Here is a 22,871-nt window from a genome sequence, read left to right on the forward strand (position 1 = left end):
GCAATAGCATGGTGGGCTGCGGTGGCTGATGCCTGTAATTCCAGCACTTTGGGAGGCCGAGACAGGCAGATCATGAGGTCAGGAGATTGAGAACATCCTGGCCAACGTGGTGAAACCCTTTCTCTACTAAAAATATGAAAATTAGCTGGGCATGGTGGCGGATGCCTGTAATTCCAGCTACTCAGGAGGCTGAGGCAGGAGAATCACGTGAACCCAGGAAGCGGAGGTTGTAATGAGCCAAGATTGCGCCACTGCACTCCAGCTTGGCAACAGAGCGAGAGTCTGTCTCAAAAACAAACAAAAAATGCAATAGGGTATGAATTGTATTCCTTTCCCTCTTGTATCTCTGTGAGGGCAGATTCAACTTCATTTGGAATGTTCTAAAAAATCTAGCCTTGGGGTTCTTCATGAATGTAAGGCTTGAAACCAAAAGGCCTTCCTGGCTTCCTTGATAAACCCTGACATCTAGTTTCTATTACTTTGAGATTTGGTGACGAAGTCTCTGGTTTCCTGATCCTTGCCCTTTCATAGTTTGTATCAGATTTTTCATGAATGGTAAAAATTAAATAAACTGCTTAGTTCAGGTTGAGTTGAAGATGAGGGAGAGTGAGGGGATAAAGGGATACAAATGAAAGATAATTTTTTTTTTTTAGTGTATTGGCTAATTTTCCTTGTTTGGAAAACTGGTTTGGCAAACTACAGGATATTAAGCAATGTTAAAAATAATTAAAGAAGCAAAATAGTGGCATAGCGTGAAGCAATGGAGAAAGTCATTTGAGGCAAAACAATTACCGGTATATCTATATATCTATGTCTGTATCTCCACATATATCCATTATTCAGGAAATTTACTTTTAAATAGGATACAAACTGCCCTTCCCCCACCACTCTATCATCATGCATCTTTTGGCTGGATATGAGAGCAGAGAGCAGGCAGCTGCACTGGCTGATTTCTTGAGACTTCTTATTGGTTAGACAAACTATCCATAGCTCTTGACTTGATCTTTGCTGCTGTTACTCTGTTTGACTTTATGTAGGCAGTCACGTCTGATGTGCTCTTTCTATTGACTATTTAAGTACTAACCAGTAGCCAAGTCCTCAGAGTGGGAAGATTCTTCTCCAGCCATTTTATATTTTTGGTTATGGTTTCGAGAACAATTTGAAAAATATCCAGATGTGATCCTTGAGATTCAAGAGATTCAAAAAATAGTTTAACCTATAAAATATGCAAGAAAAAATTACTGACAGTTCACAAAACGCTTTGTGTTGGCCGGGTGTGGTGGTTCACACCTGCAATCCCAGCACTTTGGGAGGCAAACGTGGGCAGATCAATTGAACTCAGGAGTTCAATACCAGCCTAGGCAACATGGCAAAACCCTTAACTCTACGAAAAATAAAAAATAAATTAGCCAGACAAATTATATACACATAGGTATAGGCATTTCTCTGCCACCTCTAAAAGATTATTTTCTTTTCTGCATAATTATTCACTTTATCTTCAAACAATAGGTAAAATAAGATAAAAATTATAAATTCTCATCTTACAAGTGAACATACTGTGGCTAAAGAAGTTAATTGATGACCGGGATAATCTCAGCCCTTTGGGAGGCTGAGGAGGGTGGATCACAAGGTCAGGAGTTCAAGACCAGCCTGGCCAAGGTGGTGAAACCCCGTCTCTACTTAAAATGCAAAAAAATTAGCCAGGCATGGTGGTGGGTGCCTGTAATCTCAGCTACTTGGGAGGCTGAGGCAGAGAATTGCTTGAACTTAGGAAGTGGAGGTTGCAGTGAGCTAAGATTGTGCCACTGCACTTTAGCCTGAGAAACAGAGTGAGACTCTTTCAAAAAAAAAAAAAAGAAATAAAATAAGTTAAGCGATTTACCCAAGTCACAGAGTAAACGGTAAGCTGGGATTTAAGGTCTGGAATCATGAATTTGCTTAAAGGGTAAATAAATTCAAGATTTATTGTGAAAAGAAGATGCAAAGACTAGAATGCTTTTTTTTTAAAGACAACTAAAGTTACCAACAATAGTTTGTTAAAAAGATCATTAAGTATGCCTCCAAACTTTAATATAATCACTCCTGCATAATACAATATGAAATAAATAATACAAAAGGACTTATCTCTCAAGTCTATTTTCATTTTGAATACTACAAATACATGTATTTTAAGAGTCAGGTTTTAATCCTGCCCCTTCCATTTACTTGCTAGATGGCAATGGACAAAAATCTTTTTTAAAAAATAAAATGAGAACTTCAAATCAGATTGTATCTAAGCTTACTTTCAATTCTACAATTTGAACATTTATTTTGAAATTGTTAACAACAGTAAGTCACAAACCTCTTGCAATTTATCCTTGCAAGAAAAGTGAGATGTTGTGCTGGAGATGATTATCCTTATGTCAAACGAGCCCAAGTCAAATCTGAAAATAAAAAGAAACACCATAGATTTAGGTCATAGAAATACTGACCTTATGTTTATTATATCCTGTATTATATTTTTAATGTATGTTAATAACTATGTGATAAGCTTGTGTATTATAATAGATACTGTTAATTACCATAATAACATTCATCCAATACAATTCTAAAGCTGTGAAACAGCAAATTTTACTATACAATGAAAACATAGATACAGCTTCTTTGGGAAATATGTTAGTTATTCTGAAATATTTATGTTTAAATTTATGTTTCTGTTTAAAGCAGTGTTCCCTACTTTTTTTCATTACATATTCCTGTCAGTAAAGACTTTTTGAGCAAAAACTTCCCAATATGCATATTTTTATTTACAAATTATATGCATGTATTAAGATATGATAAAAATTAAAAGCATGAAATAAGAAATATATTTAATTTTTTATACTATATATCATTTATGTTTATAAATTTATAACAATATAAAATTTAAAATGAGATAAGAAATAATAGACACTCTAATGTATTGCATTTCTTGCATACTTCAGTATCCCATTTTGGATACCACCATGTTTAAACATTGTGTTTAGTGGGGCAATGTTACTTGTTTGAATTCTCATTCATGGCCACAGAATGCATCCTTCAACCCAATGTTTTATATATGGAAAATTTGTACTGTACCATGGGTCAAAGTGATTCATGCTGATAAAGCAGAGGATAGTTACAGCTCAGAACAAAAATGGTTCCAAACCTAGGCTCTGCACATGGTTGGATTTCATTTCCAGTTTAAAATGAAATCCACAACATTGCAGGAAAAGTCTGATCATTTCAGGGGGAAAATGACAATCATGCAAACAGACAAATCAATGGTTCGAGTAGAGTTTTAAAGGAAACACACACAAACACACATACATATTAAAGCAGTTTCTATTTGGTCTCATGTGGATATCAATGAGCATTTGGGAGAGGAGTGGAAATGCACTTTTTGCTTATCTGAGATAAGCAAAAAAAAAAGCTGCCTGAGAACTCTAAATCTTCCATAGCTATGATGTGAGAGAGAATGAACTAGGAATTAATGACATCAGGGATGCTAACTGATCCTGACATAAACAAAGCAAATCAGACCCCTCTGATTCAAGATATTTCCATACAAGTCATAAATGACATTTTTAGATTTGGGGAGAGAGAGATAGAGAGAGAGAGAGAAAGAGTGAAAGCAGCAATGCTGTCTTATACCTTCCAACAAAATCTAATCATTATTGGTTATTTTAGACCCAGGGACATATTGAAGTGAGCTCTAGTTCTTCCCAAAGTTGAAATCCCAGAAAAGACAGAACCAAAACAATTTGGAGGGAGATCTCCCCAGGCACTCCTGACCGGGTTTCTTTCACCTGCACCAAGGTCTCCACTGTGCCACCTCCACAGGGGCTCTAGGGGTGAAGAGTAGATCTTACCAAAATTCCTGAGGCTTTCCCCCAGCACAAAACTGCATTAGCAAAGGAGGCCACATATGTGTGATGCACTCTATAAGACATCTCAAGATTCTTCTGGGCTCAGGAGACAGCCAAGAAGGGATGGTGGGAGGGGGCTGATGACTGCATTTAATTCAACTTGGACTTGCTCCCAGAGGTTTTTTTGCCTGGACTGAATGAGAGAAGGCTGTTTCCCCCTTCCCTTATTCTCATGTCTCTCCCACACTCCTGGATAGGATAATTTGGGCTAGGGAGTTTCAAAGTTGACTTCATTGAACTATTTGGATACAAATGGTATCATTTATATGCCTTGAGAAACATTTAATTACACTTGGTTTGGGCAACTGAGACATCTGCATGGAAGAACACACACTGGATGTAAATGAATACCAACTTTTTCAGAAGATGGGTCCAGTTTTCTCTCACAAAATCCCATGCTAATTGCTGCCCCTTTGGATTTCTGGCAATTGCATGAAGTAGAGGTGCCAAGTCCTGTGTCTTGATAACCTTTCCTTCCATTCCTAGTTCAAGTAACCTGAAGAAAGAAAAAGCGTTCGTTTCTAAATAGTAGGTTTTATGTACATGGACATTAACTCAAGCTACCAATAATTTAAAAGAACAGAAAGAGGCATGATAAAAGTATAATTCCCAAAACAATAATAAATTTTCTAGTGGCTAACATTTTTAATGTTCCAATTAAACTTTTACTTTTTTTAGAAATAATTTTTATTTTGTTCCTAGCAAAAATGTTTACTTATTATTTCAAAGAACTTTGATTAGCATTGTGTACACATTTTATACACAAGAATGTATTTTTACAACAATAATTTTCCTTCAAGGTTCTGAAGATAAAACACAACCATTTGTCTAGTATCAGTCATTTGATTAATAACTAGGGAATACCTGTTTTCACTATTTGCATTTTGTCAATATATTCTTTTCTGAAAGTTAAAGCCATATACATTCTGATTCAATTACCTTACACCTTTAAAACTGGTGGCTGAAGTTTTAGTGACTTCACTGAATTTGTGTCAGTTTACTTATAACAATTTAGTTATTGAACTTACTTCAGTAACTTTTCCTGATGCTTGCTCGTTGACAAACCATAGAGAATTTTGTTTTTTTCAGCACTTGACACTGACAGTTCGTATTGCTCTAAAAGGTAATTCCATCCTTCTGTCGTGTGAGCACCCACAGAATACACAATCTTTAAAACATCTGCTGGTATACTGTAATAGCAAGCACAAAAATGAAGAAAAAAGTTTATGAAAGAAAAACTTTTTTTTCTAATTAAAATTTTAATGCCCGTAACAGAATCATCTCTGAATTATTTCTAGTACTCAATGCATTAAATCTTTTTCTCTGCCAAACTCATACAAATATTTTATGTTCTTTGACTCTGCAAATTATTTGTGTTTTATCTCCTACTTATGATAAAATGTTAGCAAGAAAAATAAGCATAAAATTTTAACCTACTCTGAGGTGAAAATAGAAAATTGATGTAATCAATAAATATAAAAGATTTCTGAAATACAAAACAAATGGTTTATATAAATTCTATCATTTAATAACCACTATTGATGCTTTAAGATTTTTTAAAAAGATGATTACTTGATGCTTTATCACCAAGTTGAGGGCATTTCTTCTTCTTCTTCTTTTTTTTTTGAGACAGGGTCTTATTCTGTTGTTTAGGTTGGAGTGCACTGGCGTGATCATAGCTCATGGTAGCCTCAGCCTCCTGAGTGGCTGAGATTATAGGCACGTAGTACCATGCCTGGCTAACTTTTAAACTTTTTTGTAGAGACTGGTTTTCACGATGTTGACAAGGCTGGTCTCGAATTCCAGGGCTCAAGTGATCTCACCCATTGGCCTAACAGGCATGAGGCACTGCACTTAGCCTCATGTGCAGTTGAAAGCATTTTCTAAGGCCTGTCTGGGAGTTACCTGTCTCTCCAGGCCTAGAGAATCTCAATTTAGTACCATTCATTAGGGTCTAGTTATTTTATAATTTTTTAAAACTGGTAAGATGCAGTGAAATTATTTTCTGTCCTTCTACAAAAGATACCATTATTTTATTTTTTATTATCTTGAGGACATTAACCAGTTTTTATTCTAAATGGGCATATGATTTTTAATCCCAAATGTCAATAGATCAACGAGCACTATTATTGATTTCTCAGAAAAAACACAATGCAGAGCACTGGGAGGGAGCCAGAAATTTGCATTTGTCACGAAGGGACCATGTGGTAGAGATTGTACTAGTCTCCATACATCTTATTTAACTGTCAAAAGCTACCCACTGATATAGTTATTATCCTGATTTTTTTAAAGCAGAAATAAATCTCAGAAAAGTTAAGTAACTTGCCTAAGATGGCATAATTTGCCATTTTCCAGATGGGATTTAAACCTGTGATTCTCGTGCTTGTGCTATTTCCACTCTACTCATGTACTTAAACATTCCAAGTGACATTTTAATCATGTAATAAAGATAGAATAATTAAATTATAATACATATTGTTTTCATTTTAGTGTATTTTGCTGAACAAATTTATAAAAATTGGTAACAAACACATTGTAAGCTCCCTGAAGTAAGGCCACATGGTTGTTTTGTTCACCACTTTATCCTTAGCTCCTACAGCAATGCCTGGCTGGCATAAAGGAAACATGCAACTAGTTATATTCCAAATCTACCAATGAATGAAGTAATCAATTAATTTATGAGAGGAAATTCTTCATTAAAATTCATACTGGCCATCTTGGAGTTTGGAAAAAACAAAAATATTTCATTATGTATTTTTGATTACAAGCATAAATAAGCTTTACCTAGAATATTTTCATAGGTATGTTCAACATGCTGAACACTTGTATCTACTGTACATGGGTTACTGCAGGTTAAGATGATCCTTCTTGTAACTAGTATAAAGATGTAATAATACTATTCTATGTTGTATAGGGCAGCAGAATGTTTACATTTTAGTTTCATTTGTACAACCCATTCAAACAGAAACAAAAAGAAGAGAATAATAGACTTAAAAAATTAAAAAAAGATTTTTTTTTCTAAAACTGATTTCAGGCTTGAATCCCAACAAGGAAAAAAGTCCAAAAAGAAGAAAACTTGAATTACGTTTTTAAAAGGAAAAATTTAAGAAAGGATTTCAAAAGTCTCACTGAGATTTAGTTATAAGGAGAGAAGTTATGATACCATCTTATAACAATTTAGCACAGGAAGATTTCTTTTTTTTTTTTTTTTTGAGATAGGGCCTTTCTCTGTTGCCTGGCCTGGAATGCAGTGAAGTAATCTTGGCTCATGGCAACCTCTGCCTCCCAGGTTCAAGCAATTCTCCCACCTCAGCCTTCCAACTAGCTGGGATTACAAGCATGCACCACCACATTCGGCTAATTTTTGCATTTTTAGTAGAGAGGAGTTTCACTATGTTGGCCAGTCTGGTCTTGAACTCCTAACCTCAGTGATTCACCCGCCTTGGCCTCTCAAAATTCAGGATTATAGGTGTGAGCCACTGCACCTGGCCAGCACAGGAAAAATGGACACCATTACATTTCATGGTACCAAAATTGTAAATTTTTTCTTCTCTTTTAAGAACACTAACTTTCCTTAATTCGTATATAAATTTGACTTCCTAAAACATCCAACTCTAGAGTCAGATTTAAAAAATAATGATATAAAGGCATGTGTTGGACAGAAATCAAGGCTTGCATTAAAAAGATTGAGTGGCTTCTGTCAGTATCTTGGGTTACAGCTGCTCAACTGAACTGCAACATAATGCATTTGATCGCTGGGCATCTTCCTGATTACATTCATCACTAGAATTAATTTTGCCACCATTCACATCATTTAGATGGCCAAAGTCATCCATTTCCAATCAAAGGTATGACTTGGGCTATGGCTTGACCTTTAGCGTTGGTTGATAAGGCAGTGAACACATTTTTTAAAAAAGTAACACACCCTCTTTTAAAATGAGTTTTATCAAATGTTTTAACTGCATATATATTTCATATTGCTTCTTCTAACATCTTTTTTATTTTTAAAAAGATGGGCTTTTTTGGAGATTGGGCTTCCCTGCCTCTACTACATGGCTATCTTTCTGTTATCATGCCAATGTTTGTTAGGTCTCCCCACAGACACCTAAACTTTGCTTTTCCCAAAATCTATTGAGCACTTACAACATGAACAGGATTTGTAATTCTCAGCATGCTTTTTTTTTTCCATTCTCACTAAAAGGTTTTAGATCTAATGTCTTGCTTGATCAAAGACTTTTACATCAAAGAGAAAAGAACAAAGAGTAGGACAGAAGTCTAGATCTACTTTAATTTTCCACTGGATTCCATCCACTGAGAGAAGAGTTCAGCAGCTTTCTGGATGCAAGGAGCATGGTTCAGGTCACAGGCCAGCTTCAAGAGAGCAGAGCGGAGCATCCTGTCCCAGACTGAGCCCTCGTCACTCCAGCTTTGCCTGTCAATCAATGGCTTAAAATACTGAAGAAGGTAACGCTGCAGAAAATATGAGATGGTTAACAGAGAGGCTAAATTTAGTTCTTCACACAGCTCTTGCCCATCTAAAGGGCTCAACTCTAAACTTTCTGCCTAAATAATGTATCTTTGTATTTTTCTTCTCTTTTTCTGGCTCCTACCTACCACACGTAGGAAACAGAGTTTTTGCATTAAAAACTCTGTTTTTAATTTCCTACCTGAAAGGGCAATATCAATGGATATAAAATAAAATCAACTTTAGTAGAGATGCTTTGCACGTGATCCTGTTATCTAGCTCTTAGAATTGGCAATGATAAAGAACAAGGGTCATTGACCATTACATGCTATCAGCCAGTCTCCCAAGCTGCTTTATGATTTAACCTCAAGGACTTCACACAAAACAGACTGAGCCTCATTGATACTCCAGACACTGTGTATTTACTTAATGCATTTTCTAAAAGCAACACAAACCTTGAGGTTTTCAGAGACATCTGAAATATTGCTTCTGTCCATCATGCGGTAAAGCAATTCTAAGTAACTCAGGCCTTCGAGAAGTACAGGGCTGCTTGTTTCACGTTGGAGGTAGTGAGTCATATCAAGAGCTTTGTCTAGGGTCAGTCTCCCTGCACTGAGGTATAAAACAAATGTCAGTGGTTTGTGCATAACTTATAGTTTTTAATATTCTTAACATTAAAACAAATATGAAATAGAGAAAAATAACAGAAGTAGGTCATTATAGCTAGACCATTTGGTTTAAATCTTAGCTCTGCCACTCATCAGCTGTGCTTCAAGCAAGGCACAGAATGTTATCTGAATGTTTGCTTAGCTTAAAGAATAAACACATATATAAGCATAAACTTTAGCTCAACCGTAAAAATTGATACCTACTTACTTGTATCCAATTTTGGTTAGATTGTACCTTTGAGAAATAAAATTATATTCTTGAAGCACCAATTTGGGGGTTTATTTTCAAGATGTGAGACTAAAAGAAGCAAATATAGCTTTTTCTATAAGCAAATTGAAGTTGTCATTTCAATTCCACTTAACTCATACAAGGCTCATGTCTTTAAATAACATTTAAAACCTATGAAAACCTAACTAAAATAGATATCCATTCTTGCACCAAATTCTGTCTCCATGCTGGGTGTGATGGCTCACAACCATAATCCCAGAAATTGGGGAAGCTGAGACAGGAGGATTGCTTGAGCCCAGAAGTTTGAGACCAGCCTAGGCAACATAGGCAGACCCCATTCTACCAAAAAATAATTAAAAATTGGCTGGGTGTGATGGTCTGTGCCTATAGTCCCAGCTACTCAGGAGGTTGAGATGGGAGGATCACTTGAGCCTAGGAGGTTGAGGCTGCAGTGAGCCATGATCCATGATTACACAACTGTACTCCAGCCTGGGTGACAGAGCGAGACCCACACACACAAAATAAATAAATAAATAAATAAATAAAAGGAAGACGAAGGAGAAGAAGAAAAAAGAGACAGTGTTGTGTCGTGGTTAGGAGAATGGGTCTGGAGCCAGCCCTTGGATAACGGGTAACCATGTCTTGTCCACTAAAGAACTAAATAGTATCACCTCTTGTAAAGATTGATTTAGACCAAGCATGATGGTTCATGCCTGTAAACTCAGCAATTTGGGATGCTGAGCAGGAAAAGTGCTTGAGGCCAGGAGTTCAATACCAGCCTGGACAATATAGGGAGACCCTGTCTCTACCAAAAGAAAAAAAAAAAAAATTTAATTAAAAAGAAAAAAAATTTCTGTCTCCAAACTAAACATGATCACTATTGTTTCCTTTAATTCCGTTTTTGTTTGTTTGTCTTTTGAGACAGAGTATCATTTGGTCACCCAGGCTGGAGTTCAGTGGTGCAATCTTGGCTCACAGCAACCTCAGCCTCTTCAAGCAATTCACATGTCTTAGCCACCCGAGTAGCTGGGATTACAGGCATGCACCACCACACTGGGCTAATTTTTGTATTTTTAGTAGAGACAGAGTTTCGCCATGTTTCCCAGGCTGGTCTCAAACTCCTGGCCTCAAGTGATCTGCCCACTTCAACCTCCCAAAGGTTGAGCTGGGGTTACAGGCATGAGACACCGTACCTGACCTCCTTCAATTCTTAAATAGATGTTTCATAAAGCAAGGAGGAAGGTGGTTTATAGTATTGAGAGAGAACAGCAAGTAAAAATATTTTATTTAGTTTTATCTATTATGAGAACTTTAAATTGTTTCCTTATACAAATTACTTTCGTTATAAAAGTAATATAAGTAAATATAAACAAATTATAAAACAACTGGAAATTAGAGAAGACTCATAATTTCAATACCCTGCACACTCACCAATAGCATTTTAAAATAATTCCTTCAGGTTTTGTTTCCTCTTTGCACTTATTTTTTTTCATATGTAGTTACAAACAAACATAATAATACACAAACTTACATTCTGGTTTTTTCCCAACTTCACATTATTTGAAATGTACTTTTCTATGTTGTTACCTCCTCTTCCTATTCATCTGATAACATTTCAAATAATTTGTATTAGATAATACTAATAATGTTAACAGCTGACATTTATTGAATAGGTACTGCACTTCCTCCTTTATCTTCATTACCTTACACAATCCTCCAAACCCTGTATGTTAAATATTATTATGACAAAAATTTTAAAGACTGGAAAATTTAGGCTTAAAAAGGTTAAAAAAAAAAAAAACTTGCCTAAGCTTAAAAAATTAGTAAGTGAAGAGGTAGTACTTGAAATCTTCTGTTTTCATATAAAATTTGTATTCTTAACCTCATTAATCTGTCTGCTTAGTGAAGAAAAGATGATTGGTTTTCTAACAATGCATCAATAACTGCAAGTTATTCCTCCTGCTAAATTTAGGCAATCATAAATGCATAGGCTAGCAACAGCAAAAAAGACTTCACAACTACCTAAAAGGTTAATTTGCTGAGTTCTCAATATTCTCCATTATTTTCCTGGTCTTGTATTGTTAATCTACCTTCTCTTCAGTCTACTCAGAGCTTCTCCTTTGAGCAGGCAAACCACCTTGAACTAACAATAGCCTGCTTCTTAGCTCACCTTTCATGCATTCACTCATATGTAGGATAGTGTTTTTCCTAATTTTGGCCTCTAATGAGCTATGCCTCCAAGATGTTCCTGAGACCCATGGGACTGAGGATTAAGCCTCACTTCCTCTTTCCTTTCTAACTAGAGGATTTTAGTGTACCGAGAAACGTTACCTAAGAGATGTCCTGTTGGTCACTTTCACTCAATTTGAACTAAACAAGCTTCTGAAAGGAAATTATATGTCACATTGAGTAAAGTGAGTGCATCACAGTAATTCTCAGAACAGAGAAAGCTTACAATATACAATATTCTTCCTGATCCTCAGTTCCCTCCACCCAATGGTGATCTTGTGACCTGATTTATTCTACACATTATTCTGTTGATAATAGAAATAGAAAAGGAAAGAAAACACTTTGTCCTTCCAGGAAAGTCTAGAGAGTAATAAAAGCAAACAGCCAATTGTTACTTCATTTCCCTACAAATTTCATACTAATTTCTCCAGTGTGAGTAATGAACAGATTTCATAACAATCCATTTAAAATTATAAAGGTTACGACTATATTTATGCTTTTTCTTTAAGAGATTACACAGGTATTTGGTGTAGCAGCTACTATCATAAATACATTTTAAATGTGGGGTCAAAAAGTCAAATACTTAGAGAGTCCACACGAAGTGAATGAAACAGGCCATTTGAGACTGGTGCTTGGGAGAGAGTAGGTGCCGCCTAAATAGAGTCTGGCCCACTGCACCCTCCTTTACAGCTGTCCTGGGGCCCACAGGATAAAGACCCACAGTTGCCAAATATCATTTTAAAGAGAGTCAAAAAGTCAGGATTTTTATGTAAAGTTATCCACATTTTAAAATACTGGATTATATTTATAAACACTGTATGAGTCAAAATACCTTATTAGTGGGTAGCCTTTGGCCTAGTGGTCAGTGTTTGAATTCTATTCAAATCCATATCTAATAAATGACCACTGCTGAACATTCGATATTGAAGTCTAGCACATCTTGTTATGGATCAGTCATTTCCCACAAAGACAGAAGAAATGTTATCTTACTCAACTAGCTGAAACACATCATGAATCAGACCTATTCTGTCCTTAGGTCTGAGAAGTGTGTGGTTCTGATTCAGCTGTGTAATAAGTTGGTCCCATCCATGACCCTCATAGTGAACGATGTAGTAGCCATTTGAGTCCACATTAAATTTCACCCAACTGGTCTTTTCAGGTAAATCCAGAATATCTAAGAGGATAAAATTGGTATAGGTATTTTATTATCAACATACACATTAGGAACATCTCCACAACTGTTAATCCAATCACTTATAAATCAATGGGAAGACAAAGTCTGGGGAGAGTCATAATGATATCCATTTTCATAGTCCACTGGATGATTTCTTTTGTGGATGATGGCCTTATTAAATTTATAAATAAGTTAATTCATAGAAATAGGACTGCTGAATTTGTTCTCCAAAATTGTCTACGCAGGTCTAACAGGCATGCAACAGCCCAGTGAGCCAGATGACTAGCACGACGGGAATTTGACTTCATTTGCTGGTATCCTTATCTCAAGGTTTAGTCACTAGTCATTGAAATATGTATGAGTGAATAGGTGATACATTTGTTCATTTCAGTAAAAGAAGGACTCCAGGTTGAGCATGACTTTGTGATGAAAAACCTCTCAAATTTTATTAAAGTGTTTAGAGGAAAATTAAAATTATACTATGTATTTTTAATACAGCATACATTATACTCAGGGGTAAAATTACATTATAATATTCCCTCAACAATTCTGTGAGGCTTAGTGCTTATCCAACATGAGATGAAAAAATTGAAGCTCAGGATAAGTTTGTAAATTTTCTTAAGGTCACACATCTAATAGGTGAGAGAGTGAGGATTTGAATCCAGAAGCAATCAATTTTAAAGTACATGCTTTTTTTCCACGGAACATGTTTTGCCTCATGTATAACCTGTAAAAATGGATTAGTGGGTATTATAGGACATAAGATAGATTTCTGTCATTTCTTGATGTAAATAGTCTATCTCTAAATGATAAATGCACAAGAGAACTTCCTACTGAATGAAAAATCCAGACTTTCTTACTAAAAGAGTTATTTTAGTAAATAACATACGGATAAATGACAACTTCCCTCAAATATAAATCTTTTGTTATTAGATTTATTTATTATCTTTCCCTCAAATAGCCCAACACATGTTTAATTTCAACATTGAAATGCCTGTTTGGCTAATTAGTTCATTACCTGTCTTTGATTTTAGAATGTGTCTGTGGATCACATTAGAGGAACTCGTGGAGTAGGTCAATGGGATATGCCACAGGTACCTATGTTAGAGAGTAAAGATAGTTACAGACTAAAAGAATGCTGCTGTGATTTTTTTCACATTTAAAAGGCCCCTAAGTACCCATCATCCTTCACACCATCCACAAGTGGTCCCATAAATTTTATAGGCTAAGACTAGCATACCCTTAAGTATGCAAAAATGGATTCCATTATACTTATAAAGGAGCAGCCATATCTACCTGGTTGAACTCTGCCACAAATACTTGTGCCATTTGCTGTCGTAATCTCATACCATAACATATTCTGCTGTTTGCATGAGAAAGAAAACCCAATATTCCTTTCACATTTTCAAAAACTCTTGACAGCCTGATACTGATTCAAATAACTACACCAAAGCTGTAGGGAAAGCCTTAAGAAGTAAAGAACGTACTTCAGTATAATTTTCTACTTATCCTTTTGTTCAACAGAACTACTCACATCCAACCTCCCAACTGCTGAATGACTGCAATAAATAGTCAAAAATGCTACAGCCTAGGACCTGTAGGAGAGCTAAATCCAGACAGCAGAAAAGCAGAATGGATTAGAGGAAAAGGTCTCAGTTACTTTTCAATGGCTCTGCTGTAGTAAATAGGAGAAATTGGCTATCTTTTTCTGGTTAACTTTCTAGCAGCCTCTACAATTTATTTCCTCTATTAAATCAAGCCATGTTAGCTACAGTAATCCTGCACATGTAAAATCATGTGCTTGATAACACCAACAGGTATAAAACAGACAGAAGAGTAAGTGAGGAAGTGTCCATTAATCCTTAGAAAAATGTAAAGCAGTAAAGGAGACAACATACTCTGACTCTCTCTAGTCTAGTAAGGGTCAGGAAAAATAATCCTCGTGCTACCCCCAGAGTACTGATAATTAACCAGAAAACCTGAAATCTTTACACAAAAAGGTAGAAAAGGCCAGGCACGGTGGCTCATGCCTTTAATACCAGCACTTTGGGAGGCTGAGGCGGGCGGATCACTTGAGGTCAGGAGTTTGAGACCAGCCTGACCAACATGGCGAAACCCCATGTCTACCAAAAAAAACAAACAAACAACAACAACAAAAAAACCCCACACACACAAAATTAGCCAAGGATGGTGGTGCAGGTCTCTGTAATCCCAGCTACTTGAGAGCCTGAGGCAGGGGAATTGCTTCAACCCAGGAAGCGGAGGTTGCAGTAAGCTGAGATTGTATCATACTCCAGGAGACTCTGTCTCAAAAAAATAAAAAAGAAGAAGATTTAAGAAAAAACGCACATAGATGAATATCTAAGACTTAATAGATTGGGATCCATCAGTGCATCTTGGCTCCAGAAGAAAAGGGATTTTTCTAGATAAACACATCTGGGGGTAGAGACAGGGAGAATAGCACTTCATGAATTTGGATAGGCATGAATCAGAGGGCCATCATTTTATAAAAATTGTCTAAATAATGTCCCAGAAGGAGGAAAAATACAGATTATTGTAGAAGATCTTTGTTATTCTGGGTCAGCCACAGTGTTGAACTCTCTCATGACATTTTGATAAGTTACATAATTGTGAGTCCTGCTTTCCCAATAATGAAGCAGACATTAAATTATTCAGTCTGGTTTACCAAGCTGAAACTTGTCTAAACTCTCTGAAGTTCATACTTCAAAACAACACACAGAAAAATAGAAGGATGCATACGTAAGAAGTGCCATAAGAGTTGCCATTGGATTGGAAATGCGTAACTGATTAAACAACCCCCTAAAATGCCCTAGTAATTTTATGTGTTAAAGGTCTCTAATTGTTTCCAATTTTCAGAAAAATTCTAGAATTGATAGCTAAGTTCTTTAAAAATGAAATTATCATCATAAGAACCAGAAAAGATTCACTTGGATTATTTCATTTTAAATTAACCTTATTCATCTTACTAACAGGGCTAACAATGAGACAGAGCAGGAAGGGGGCTTGGCGTCAGCTCACTTCCACTACAGCATTCTTTCCTATATCCCCAATGATCACAAACCTATACCACTACCTCACTGATGCCATAATGTTTGGACCATGCCTTTTAATTTAATGTTTGAAACATTCATTTTAATTCCAGGAGCTAGCCTTGGGAGATAACCAAGGTTGTGGAGTGTCCGGCTTAGGGAAGGAATGCTGAACAACTTTTCAGCCTTGTTGCTTCTAGCCAGATTACCAGGTAGCTCATTACTCAAGATAATTGTAGCAACCAGGTACTGCTTACCTGCATACCTTATCCCTCACGTGCTTTGCCCAGTCCAAACTGCATACCCTACCCCAATACCAATTCCTTTGTCTAATGAAAAGTTTCTACCAGCTCTTTTTGAAAAATCAGTCAAGGAATTCTCATTCTTTCTCTCTCTCTCTCTCTCTCTCTCTCTCTCTCTCTCTCTCATGCTGCCTCCCTTATGTCTGGGCATAAGCTCCAATGAAGCCTTGTCTGGGAAAACTCTTTTGGCCTCATGTCAATTTCTATTGCATAGACAGCCCAAGAACCCATGGTTAGTAGCAATAGTTCAGATAAACGTGGACAGTGTGTTACTTGATTCCAGTAGTCTTTACTAGGTTTTTTCAGGATGGGCTGGTGAACAAGATGACAAGTGTGTTTAATTGGATTTGCTTTTATTATTACTAAAAACATCATATGTTTTAAGACATTATATTTATAGTTTATTGCTGAAAAATGAAAGGCAACAGGAGATCTTAGCATCTAATTTATCACATAGGGGTATCTTTTCTCTGATGAGAAGAAGGACAGTTGTCATACTTCCCAGGTATAGACCAATCACAAGATTTATTAGGGCCTGGAAGTCAGTGCATTATAACATAAGTTTACCAACCATCAGCATTAGAGCTGAGGTTCTCAAGTCTGATGGAATCACTAAGAACGGTGCTGCTGAACAAAGTAGTCTGGGTCATGTGAAGCTCTTTAAATCTTATCAAGTCTACTTTAGGCCTCTGGTTCCTATAGGGAACTAGCATTCTACAAAGTTGCCAGAGGAGCTGAGAGAAAGCTAAGGAAATAATGAGGAAACTCAGACAAGATAAGCTAGACCAAAAGAAGAAAAGTAGTCACCTTTCCTGCAGAACCCTCCATTCAGGGTCCTCTTGGAAAACCCCCTTGAGGAAGCGTTCCTGTTGCAGTCGGAGTGAATGCCCATCTTGTTTAACCACCAGGAGTGGGATACCTTTCTGGAGAGTCCACGTAGTCATCATCTCTTTGACCTCCACATTTTCCCCCAGAAAGGTGAGCTGAAATGACAGGTGACTATGATAACTCAAGAGTAAAGAGACAATCCAAAGACAGATCAGAAACTTCCATCTCCTTGGATGTCAGAAACAAGGCTTGGGGAATGGAAGACTCGGACTGTTATCTCAGGAAGGGCAATCCAGGCAACTGGATTAGGGATGGCTATCCCAGGGCTACTGTCTGCAACTTAATTGAATGAGGGATGCATACGGGATTTTATAGGGTTAATACATGGCAGGAAAAGCCAGTGAAAAGGAAATTGAGACTGGAGTCTTTTTCTTGCCCCCTTTCAAAAACGAACAAAATAAAACAATCAATCAAACAAAAACTCTCTATTATAATAACAGTAGAATATAGGAGGGATGGTTTAGGAAGAAAATGTCTGTCTTTAGGGAAGCTTTAAATATTTCAATGGAACAATTTAATATCAATAGAGGTATAGTGAACAGAGAATAAAACCTCTAGCTGCTGTGCTTCTAGCATGGGTTTCTGATCACTGGATGATGCTGAATCTTCCTTGAGAAACCACTATTTAGTGGATTAACATGACTCTTTTTTTAAATAAAAAGTTTTTCATTTTTCCCTTGTGATGATTTTCCCCCTCTTTCCTGGATTGATTCTATAACTTCCCAGAGGCAAAGAAAAAGAAAATTATATACTGTATTTTCAAACCCAACAGCATACTTATTTTGGGATTTTTCAGAGCTTAAGAGATGCCAATGCAGTAGTAACCACTCAAAAACATGTTGAGCTGAGATATTTTTAGCTAGCAGTGGGGTTGTGGGAAAGCTGAATTATAACAACAAAAATATACTAGCAACAGCATCATCCCCCTATATACCCCAAGCATTCTCCCTTCAGTTTTGTTTTACAGAAAATTGTGGGGTCTGTCTTTCTCTCCAGTTTTTAAAAGCTTCCACTCCAGCTTTTAAGAAGTACAGGTTGTAGGGTAGTGGTGCGATCTTGGCTTACTGCAACCTCTGCCTCCCAGGCTCAAACAATTCTCCTATCTCAGCCTCCCAAGTAGCTTGGATTACAAGCAGGCGCCGCCATGCCTAACTAATGTTTGTATTTTTAGTGTATTTATTATTTCATTATGCATGCCACGTTGGCCAGGCTGGTCTTGAACTCCTGTCCTGAAGTGATCCACCTGCCTTGGCATCCCAAAGTGTTGGGATTACAGGTGTGAGCCACTGTGCCCGGCCATGAAAGTGCTTTTTAAACTGTAAGCTGCTACATAAATATTGAGCAGTATTATTACTGTCCCTGGGATACAAGTGCTTATAAAAAAGAAACGATCTCTCCTGTCTACAATGACTTAGGGTTCTTCTACCTGCAGGTATGAGTTCTCCGGGTCTAATGATTCTATAAAAGATTATTTTCTTTGGGCTACTCTGTAGATCATACTCACTCTGGGCCAGGCTATTCCACAGATCTCTTCTACTCTGTGACTCTCTTTATCCTTACCATGTTACTTGTCATCTTGGAATCGGAATGACAAACTCCACCAGATGTAAAATCACTTTCTAAACAACTCTACAAAACAAGAACAAAAGAGTATTGCCATGTAGGCACCATTAGTTAGCTAAACGTGCACGTTAGCCATGGATACGGGCATTTATTAAAATAGCTATATGAAGTAATTCATCCAGACACAATAATGAACGTGAAAATGAAAAAAAGAGGTATCTTTGCAGTGACCTGGGATAGAAGTACACAAAAGTGATTTCTTTGTTTATATATAAGCATATGTAAAGTTTCCTTTAAAAGTTCAGTAAAGTCAATAACTGTTCTAAGGAAGAGTCAATTTGTTGAATTCTCCATCCAATTCTTCTCTTTCCCTTAAGAAAGGTCCTATTTTATTATTTCATTATGCATGTTACCCATGCCCCTATATAGCACGTAGGCAACCCTGTCTAGTACTATCAACTCTCCCCTGTCATATTGCAAGTTATTTGAAATAGGGGAAACTGCTTTGCTTACCTGGGTGTTCCTACAGTGCCTATCACAACAGTATGTGATGAGTATACAATATTTCGAACTAACTGGGAATAAAATGAGACTTAAGAAAACCACCAACTTGGCAATCGACCCTTGAATAACTTGTGGTTAATGCTCTATGGGCCACTGCAAATGAGAAAAAATGAAATATGTGCTAAGGTTCTCAAATGCCTTTAAATGATCTTATGAAAAATAACAGCAAAGAATTCTTCTCATTCTCAAGTTGCTATTGACTTGTATTAGAATTGACTTTATGTGACACAATGGTGGGCAAGATATTTTCAGTAATTTATTATTTTAATACTACAGGGCCCTTTGGTGTCAGAAGGGAGTTGGTTAAAATCTAGGACCTTTAGTGGAAGACTGGCGGGGGACTTTTCTTAATAACTAGGAAGTAGCTGTTACATAATTTAAAGAATAACTAAGTACTGATTTTGTCACTGAGTTGATGACTGGGCAAATCTCTCTCTTAGTATCAGTTTTCTCACCTATAAACTTGGGGTAATGATGATTACTTTATCTTTTGAGATGATTATAAGCATGATGTGACAAAAAAAAAAAACACAGGAATCTATACTGCTGGCCTAAAATGATCCGGTAATTGCTGGTCAAATTTTCTTTTTTTTTTTTTTTTTGAGACAGAGTTTCACTCTTGTTACCCGGGCTGGAGTGCAATGGCGCGATCTCGGCTCACCGCAACCTCCACCTCCTGGGTTCAGGCAATTCTCCTTCTCAGCCTCCTGAGTAGCTGGGATTACAGGCACACGCCACCATGCCCAGCTAATTTTTTGCATTTTTAGTAGAGACGGAGTTTCACCATGTTGACCAGGATGATCTCGATCTCTTGACCTCGCGATCCACTCGCCTCGGCCTCCCAAAGTGTCAAATTTTCTTTTTAACTCTCACCCTCTACCACCAGTATCCACACTAAATGATAGATTCTTCTGTGTTGGAGAAAGGCTAAACTGATGTCTACAAATATACATACAGGCACACACACAAAGCAAGGGAGAGGGAACAGGAGAGGGATGAGAGAGAGAAGCAACACTATACTTGGTGTTGAGAAGCCTAAGCAGAAGCATGGAGAAAGATCATCTAGACCACCGACAGTGGGTGATGGAAATGGATAGTAAAGAGTATCTTTATAAGATATTTAGAAGGTTTTTTTTTTTTTTTTTTTTTTTTTTTTTTTTTTTTATCGAGATGGAGTCTTCCTCTGTCACCAGCTGGAGTGCAGTAGCATGATCTCGGCTCACTGCAACCTCTGCTTCCGGGGTTCAAGCGATTCTCCTGCCTCAGCCCCCTGAGTAGCTGGGATTACAGGCATGTGCCACCATGCCCAGCTAATTTTTTTTGTGTTTAAGTAGAGATGGGGTTTCACCACATTGGCCAGGATGGTCTCAATCTCCTGAACTCACGATCTGCCTGCCTCAGCCTCCAAAATTGCTGGGATTACAGGTGTGAGCCACCGCGCCTGGTCTGTAAGTATTTTTATAACTAAGAACTATGTATTTCAATAGTCTCAGGATTTTCAAGAAATGCAAGTAAAAAATTGGAGCTGTAAAATGATTTTTGATTGCTGGAGTTTATTTCTTTAACTACAAAATCACATATCAATTGGATCATAAAGGCACTTTATAAGGGTGCAAAAATATTAAATGAGATAATGCACATGATAGTGCTTTTTATTCTTTAACTTTGATTCTTATTTATTATTATTATTATTGAGACAGAGTCTCACTCTGTCACCCAGGCTGTAGGGTAGTGGTGCGATCTTGGTTCACTGCAACCTCTGCCTCCGAGGCTCAAGTGATTCTCCTGCCCTAGCCTCCCAAGTAGCTTGGATTACAAGCAGGCGCCACCATGCCTAACTAATGTTTATATTTTTAGTAGTGACGGGGTTCTGCCATGTTGGCCAGGCTGGTCTTTAACTCCTGACCCGAAGTGATCCACCTGCCTTGGCTTCCCAAAGTGTTGGGATTACAGGTGCGAGCCACTGTGCCTGGCCATGAAGGTTCTTTTTAAACTGTAAACTGCTACATAAATACTGAGCAGTATTATTACTGCCCCTGGGACACAAGTGCTTATAAAAAAGAAAGGATCTCTCCTGTCTACAATGACTTAGGGTTCTTCTACCTGCAGGTATGAGTTCTCCGGGTCTAATGATTCTATAAAAAATTTATTTTCTTTGCAGTTGGAAATTTTTAAATATTTTAATAATTATTAGAATCATCTGAATTAACTGAATTTTTCTGCTTTGTCTTTCCTATTATCTACATGAATCCCAAAGACAAAGAGACCATGAGTTATTTAATCGACCATTAACTACTTATTAATCATTATTATGGGATCAACATATGCTAGGTGCTATTGTATTGAAAAAAAAAGACACAATTTTTGTTCTTAAGCACATTATTATTATTGAGCTGATAAAAACAATAAAAGGGTGCTATTATGTGGAACAGATTATAAGTGCACTTCTAAAAATTTAGGAGACAGGCAAATGAATGAGGGCTGAACAGTCTGTAAGGAGGAGGCGAAGTCTCAGCTGGATCTTGAAAGATAGCATTTGAATTGTTGGAAAGAAGAAGGGCATTTCAGTTAGTAAAGGCACTAGAAGTAAAGGCAAAATGATATAGGGACTGAGCAAGATTTCTTCTTATGAGGGAGAGTATTAGTTTTGCTTGACAAATAACACATATTAGGGAATGAGGTTGCAACCTTAAAATTTGCCAGAGAAGATTAGGTGTTATATGGTAGGAAATTGCAACGTTATTAAAGATTTTGGATCAAGGGAACATAAAAGTATAGGATTAGCCATAGAAGAGAAACCAAAGAAAGTCAGGTCAAATAGTGAGTCCCTGGGACCACCCCAGCATGACATCCTAGTGTGGCATCAGAGGAAAAAGGGAAGTGCTTCTTCTGTGGACCATGACAACCTAGCAAGCGGAATAAATATCGTTGACTGACAATACATGACTATTTATAAACATTCACAATTATTCTGTTACTTTCGAGATTAAATAACAGTCTGCTGTTACCCAACATATGACTTACATTGGAGAGACTGCTCCACAAATCATCATTCTTAGCATTTCTATAGCTGAACTTCTTTAAGTAGTGAATTATTCCTTTCTGGAATTTTTCCTCAGTCAGAAAATCCTTGAGCATATTCAAAATACAAGCTCCCTTTGAAAAAAAAAAAAAGAAGAAGAGTTAAAAAAGATAAAGAAAAGGGTAGTATGATATGTTTTTAAAGGAAGCTTAAATTTTATGGAACATGTGTGATGTCTGAAAAATGCACAAATAAAAAGTGAAATAAGTAGCAGGAGCTGACACCAATGACTTAAACTGCTGATTTTATAGTCCTTACTATATTTCTTCTAAAAGCAGAGCTGCCACCTGCATGTGATATTTACTACCTTGTTATAGGAAACTTCATCAAACATTTCCTGTATTTGAGTCGGGGTTTCTGCTGGTTTGGAGACAGGGCGGGATGAATTCAATGAATCTCTTGTAATTACTTGAAAACACACGTTCGAAAAGTAGTCATCCTAAACAGGGTGAAAAATATTCAGTTTTAGTTTTTATTGGACACTGTAAAAGCAATAGAAAACACAGTAGGCTTAGTAAGATGTTCTTAGAGGTAAGAATTCAATCAATATTTCTTGCAAGATGTTTCTTTCTGTTTATGTATTCCCCTTTCCCGTTTCTCTACTTTAAAATGATTCAAATCCAACATTCCTTCAGACATTGCCTGAATGTTCACCATGTACCAGCCCTTGAATACAGGAATAAAATAATGGTTTCCATTTAGTGAATACTTGTTATGTGCCTAGACCTATC

At 36.9% G+C, this 22,871-nt stretch overlaps 1 protein-coding gene across 3 annotated transcripts in view; it reads right to left on the reverse strand.

Moving 5' to 3' along the window:
- Nucleotides 1–319: 319 nt before the first annotated feature.
- Nucleotides 320–22,871, reverse strand: part of ERAP2 (endoplasmic reticulum aminopeptidase 2) — a 44,739-nt gene continuing 22,187 nt past the window's right edge. For 2 of the 3 annotated variants that reach the window (XM_032275698.1, XM_032275690.1), the window contains exons 8-19: nt 22,448–22,579; nt 22,083–22,214; nt 18,492–18,560; nt 16,851–17,026; nt 13,710–13,789; nt 12,508–12,691; nt 8,847–9,003; nt 8,212–8,396; nt 4,955–5,116; nt 4,282–4,422; nt 2,342–2,423; nt 320–1,216 (exon numbers count right to left, since the gene is read on the reverse strand). In XM_032275698.1, coding sequence (XP_032131589.1) covers nt 1,073–1,216; nt 2,342–2,423; nt 4,282–4,422; nt 4,955–5,116; nt 8,212–8,396; nt 8,847–9,003; nt 12,508–12,691; nt 13,710–13,789; nt 16,851–17,026; nt 18,492–18,560; nt 22,083–22,214; nt 22,448–22,579 — 1,644 coding nt within the window. In that variant the 3' untranslated portion in view covers nt 320–1,072. Of the gene's footprint in view, nt 1,217–2,341; nt 2,424–4,281; nt 4,423–4,954; nt 5,117–8,211; nt 8,397–8,846; nt 9,004–12,507; nt 12,692–13,709; nt 13,790–16,850; nt 17,027–18,435; nt 18,561–22,082; nt 22,215–22,447; nt 22,580–22,871 lie in introns of those variants that run through there. The other variant, XR_004268183.1, reaches the window with a different exon arrangement.

The sequence above is a fragment of the Sapajus apella genome, unplaced genomic scaffold, assembly GCF_009761245.1.
Source record: "Sapajus apella isolate SASKATOON/1434 unplaced genomic scaffold, GSC_monkey_1.0 scaffold1, whole genome shotgun sequence".
Lineage (NCBI taxonomy): Eukaryota > Metazoa > Chordata > Mammalia > Primates > Cebidae > Sapajus > Sapajus apella.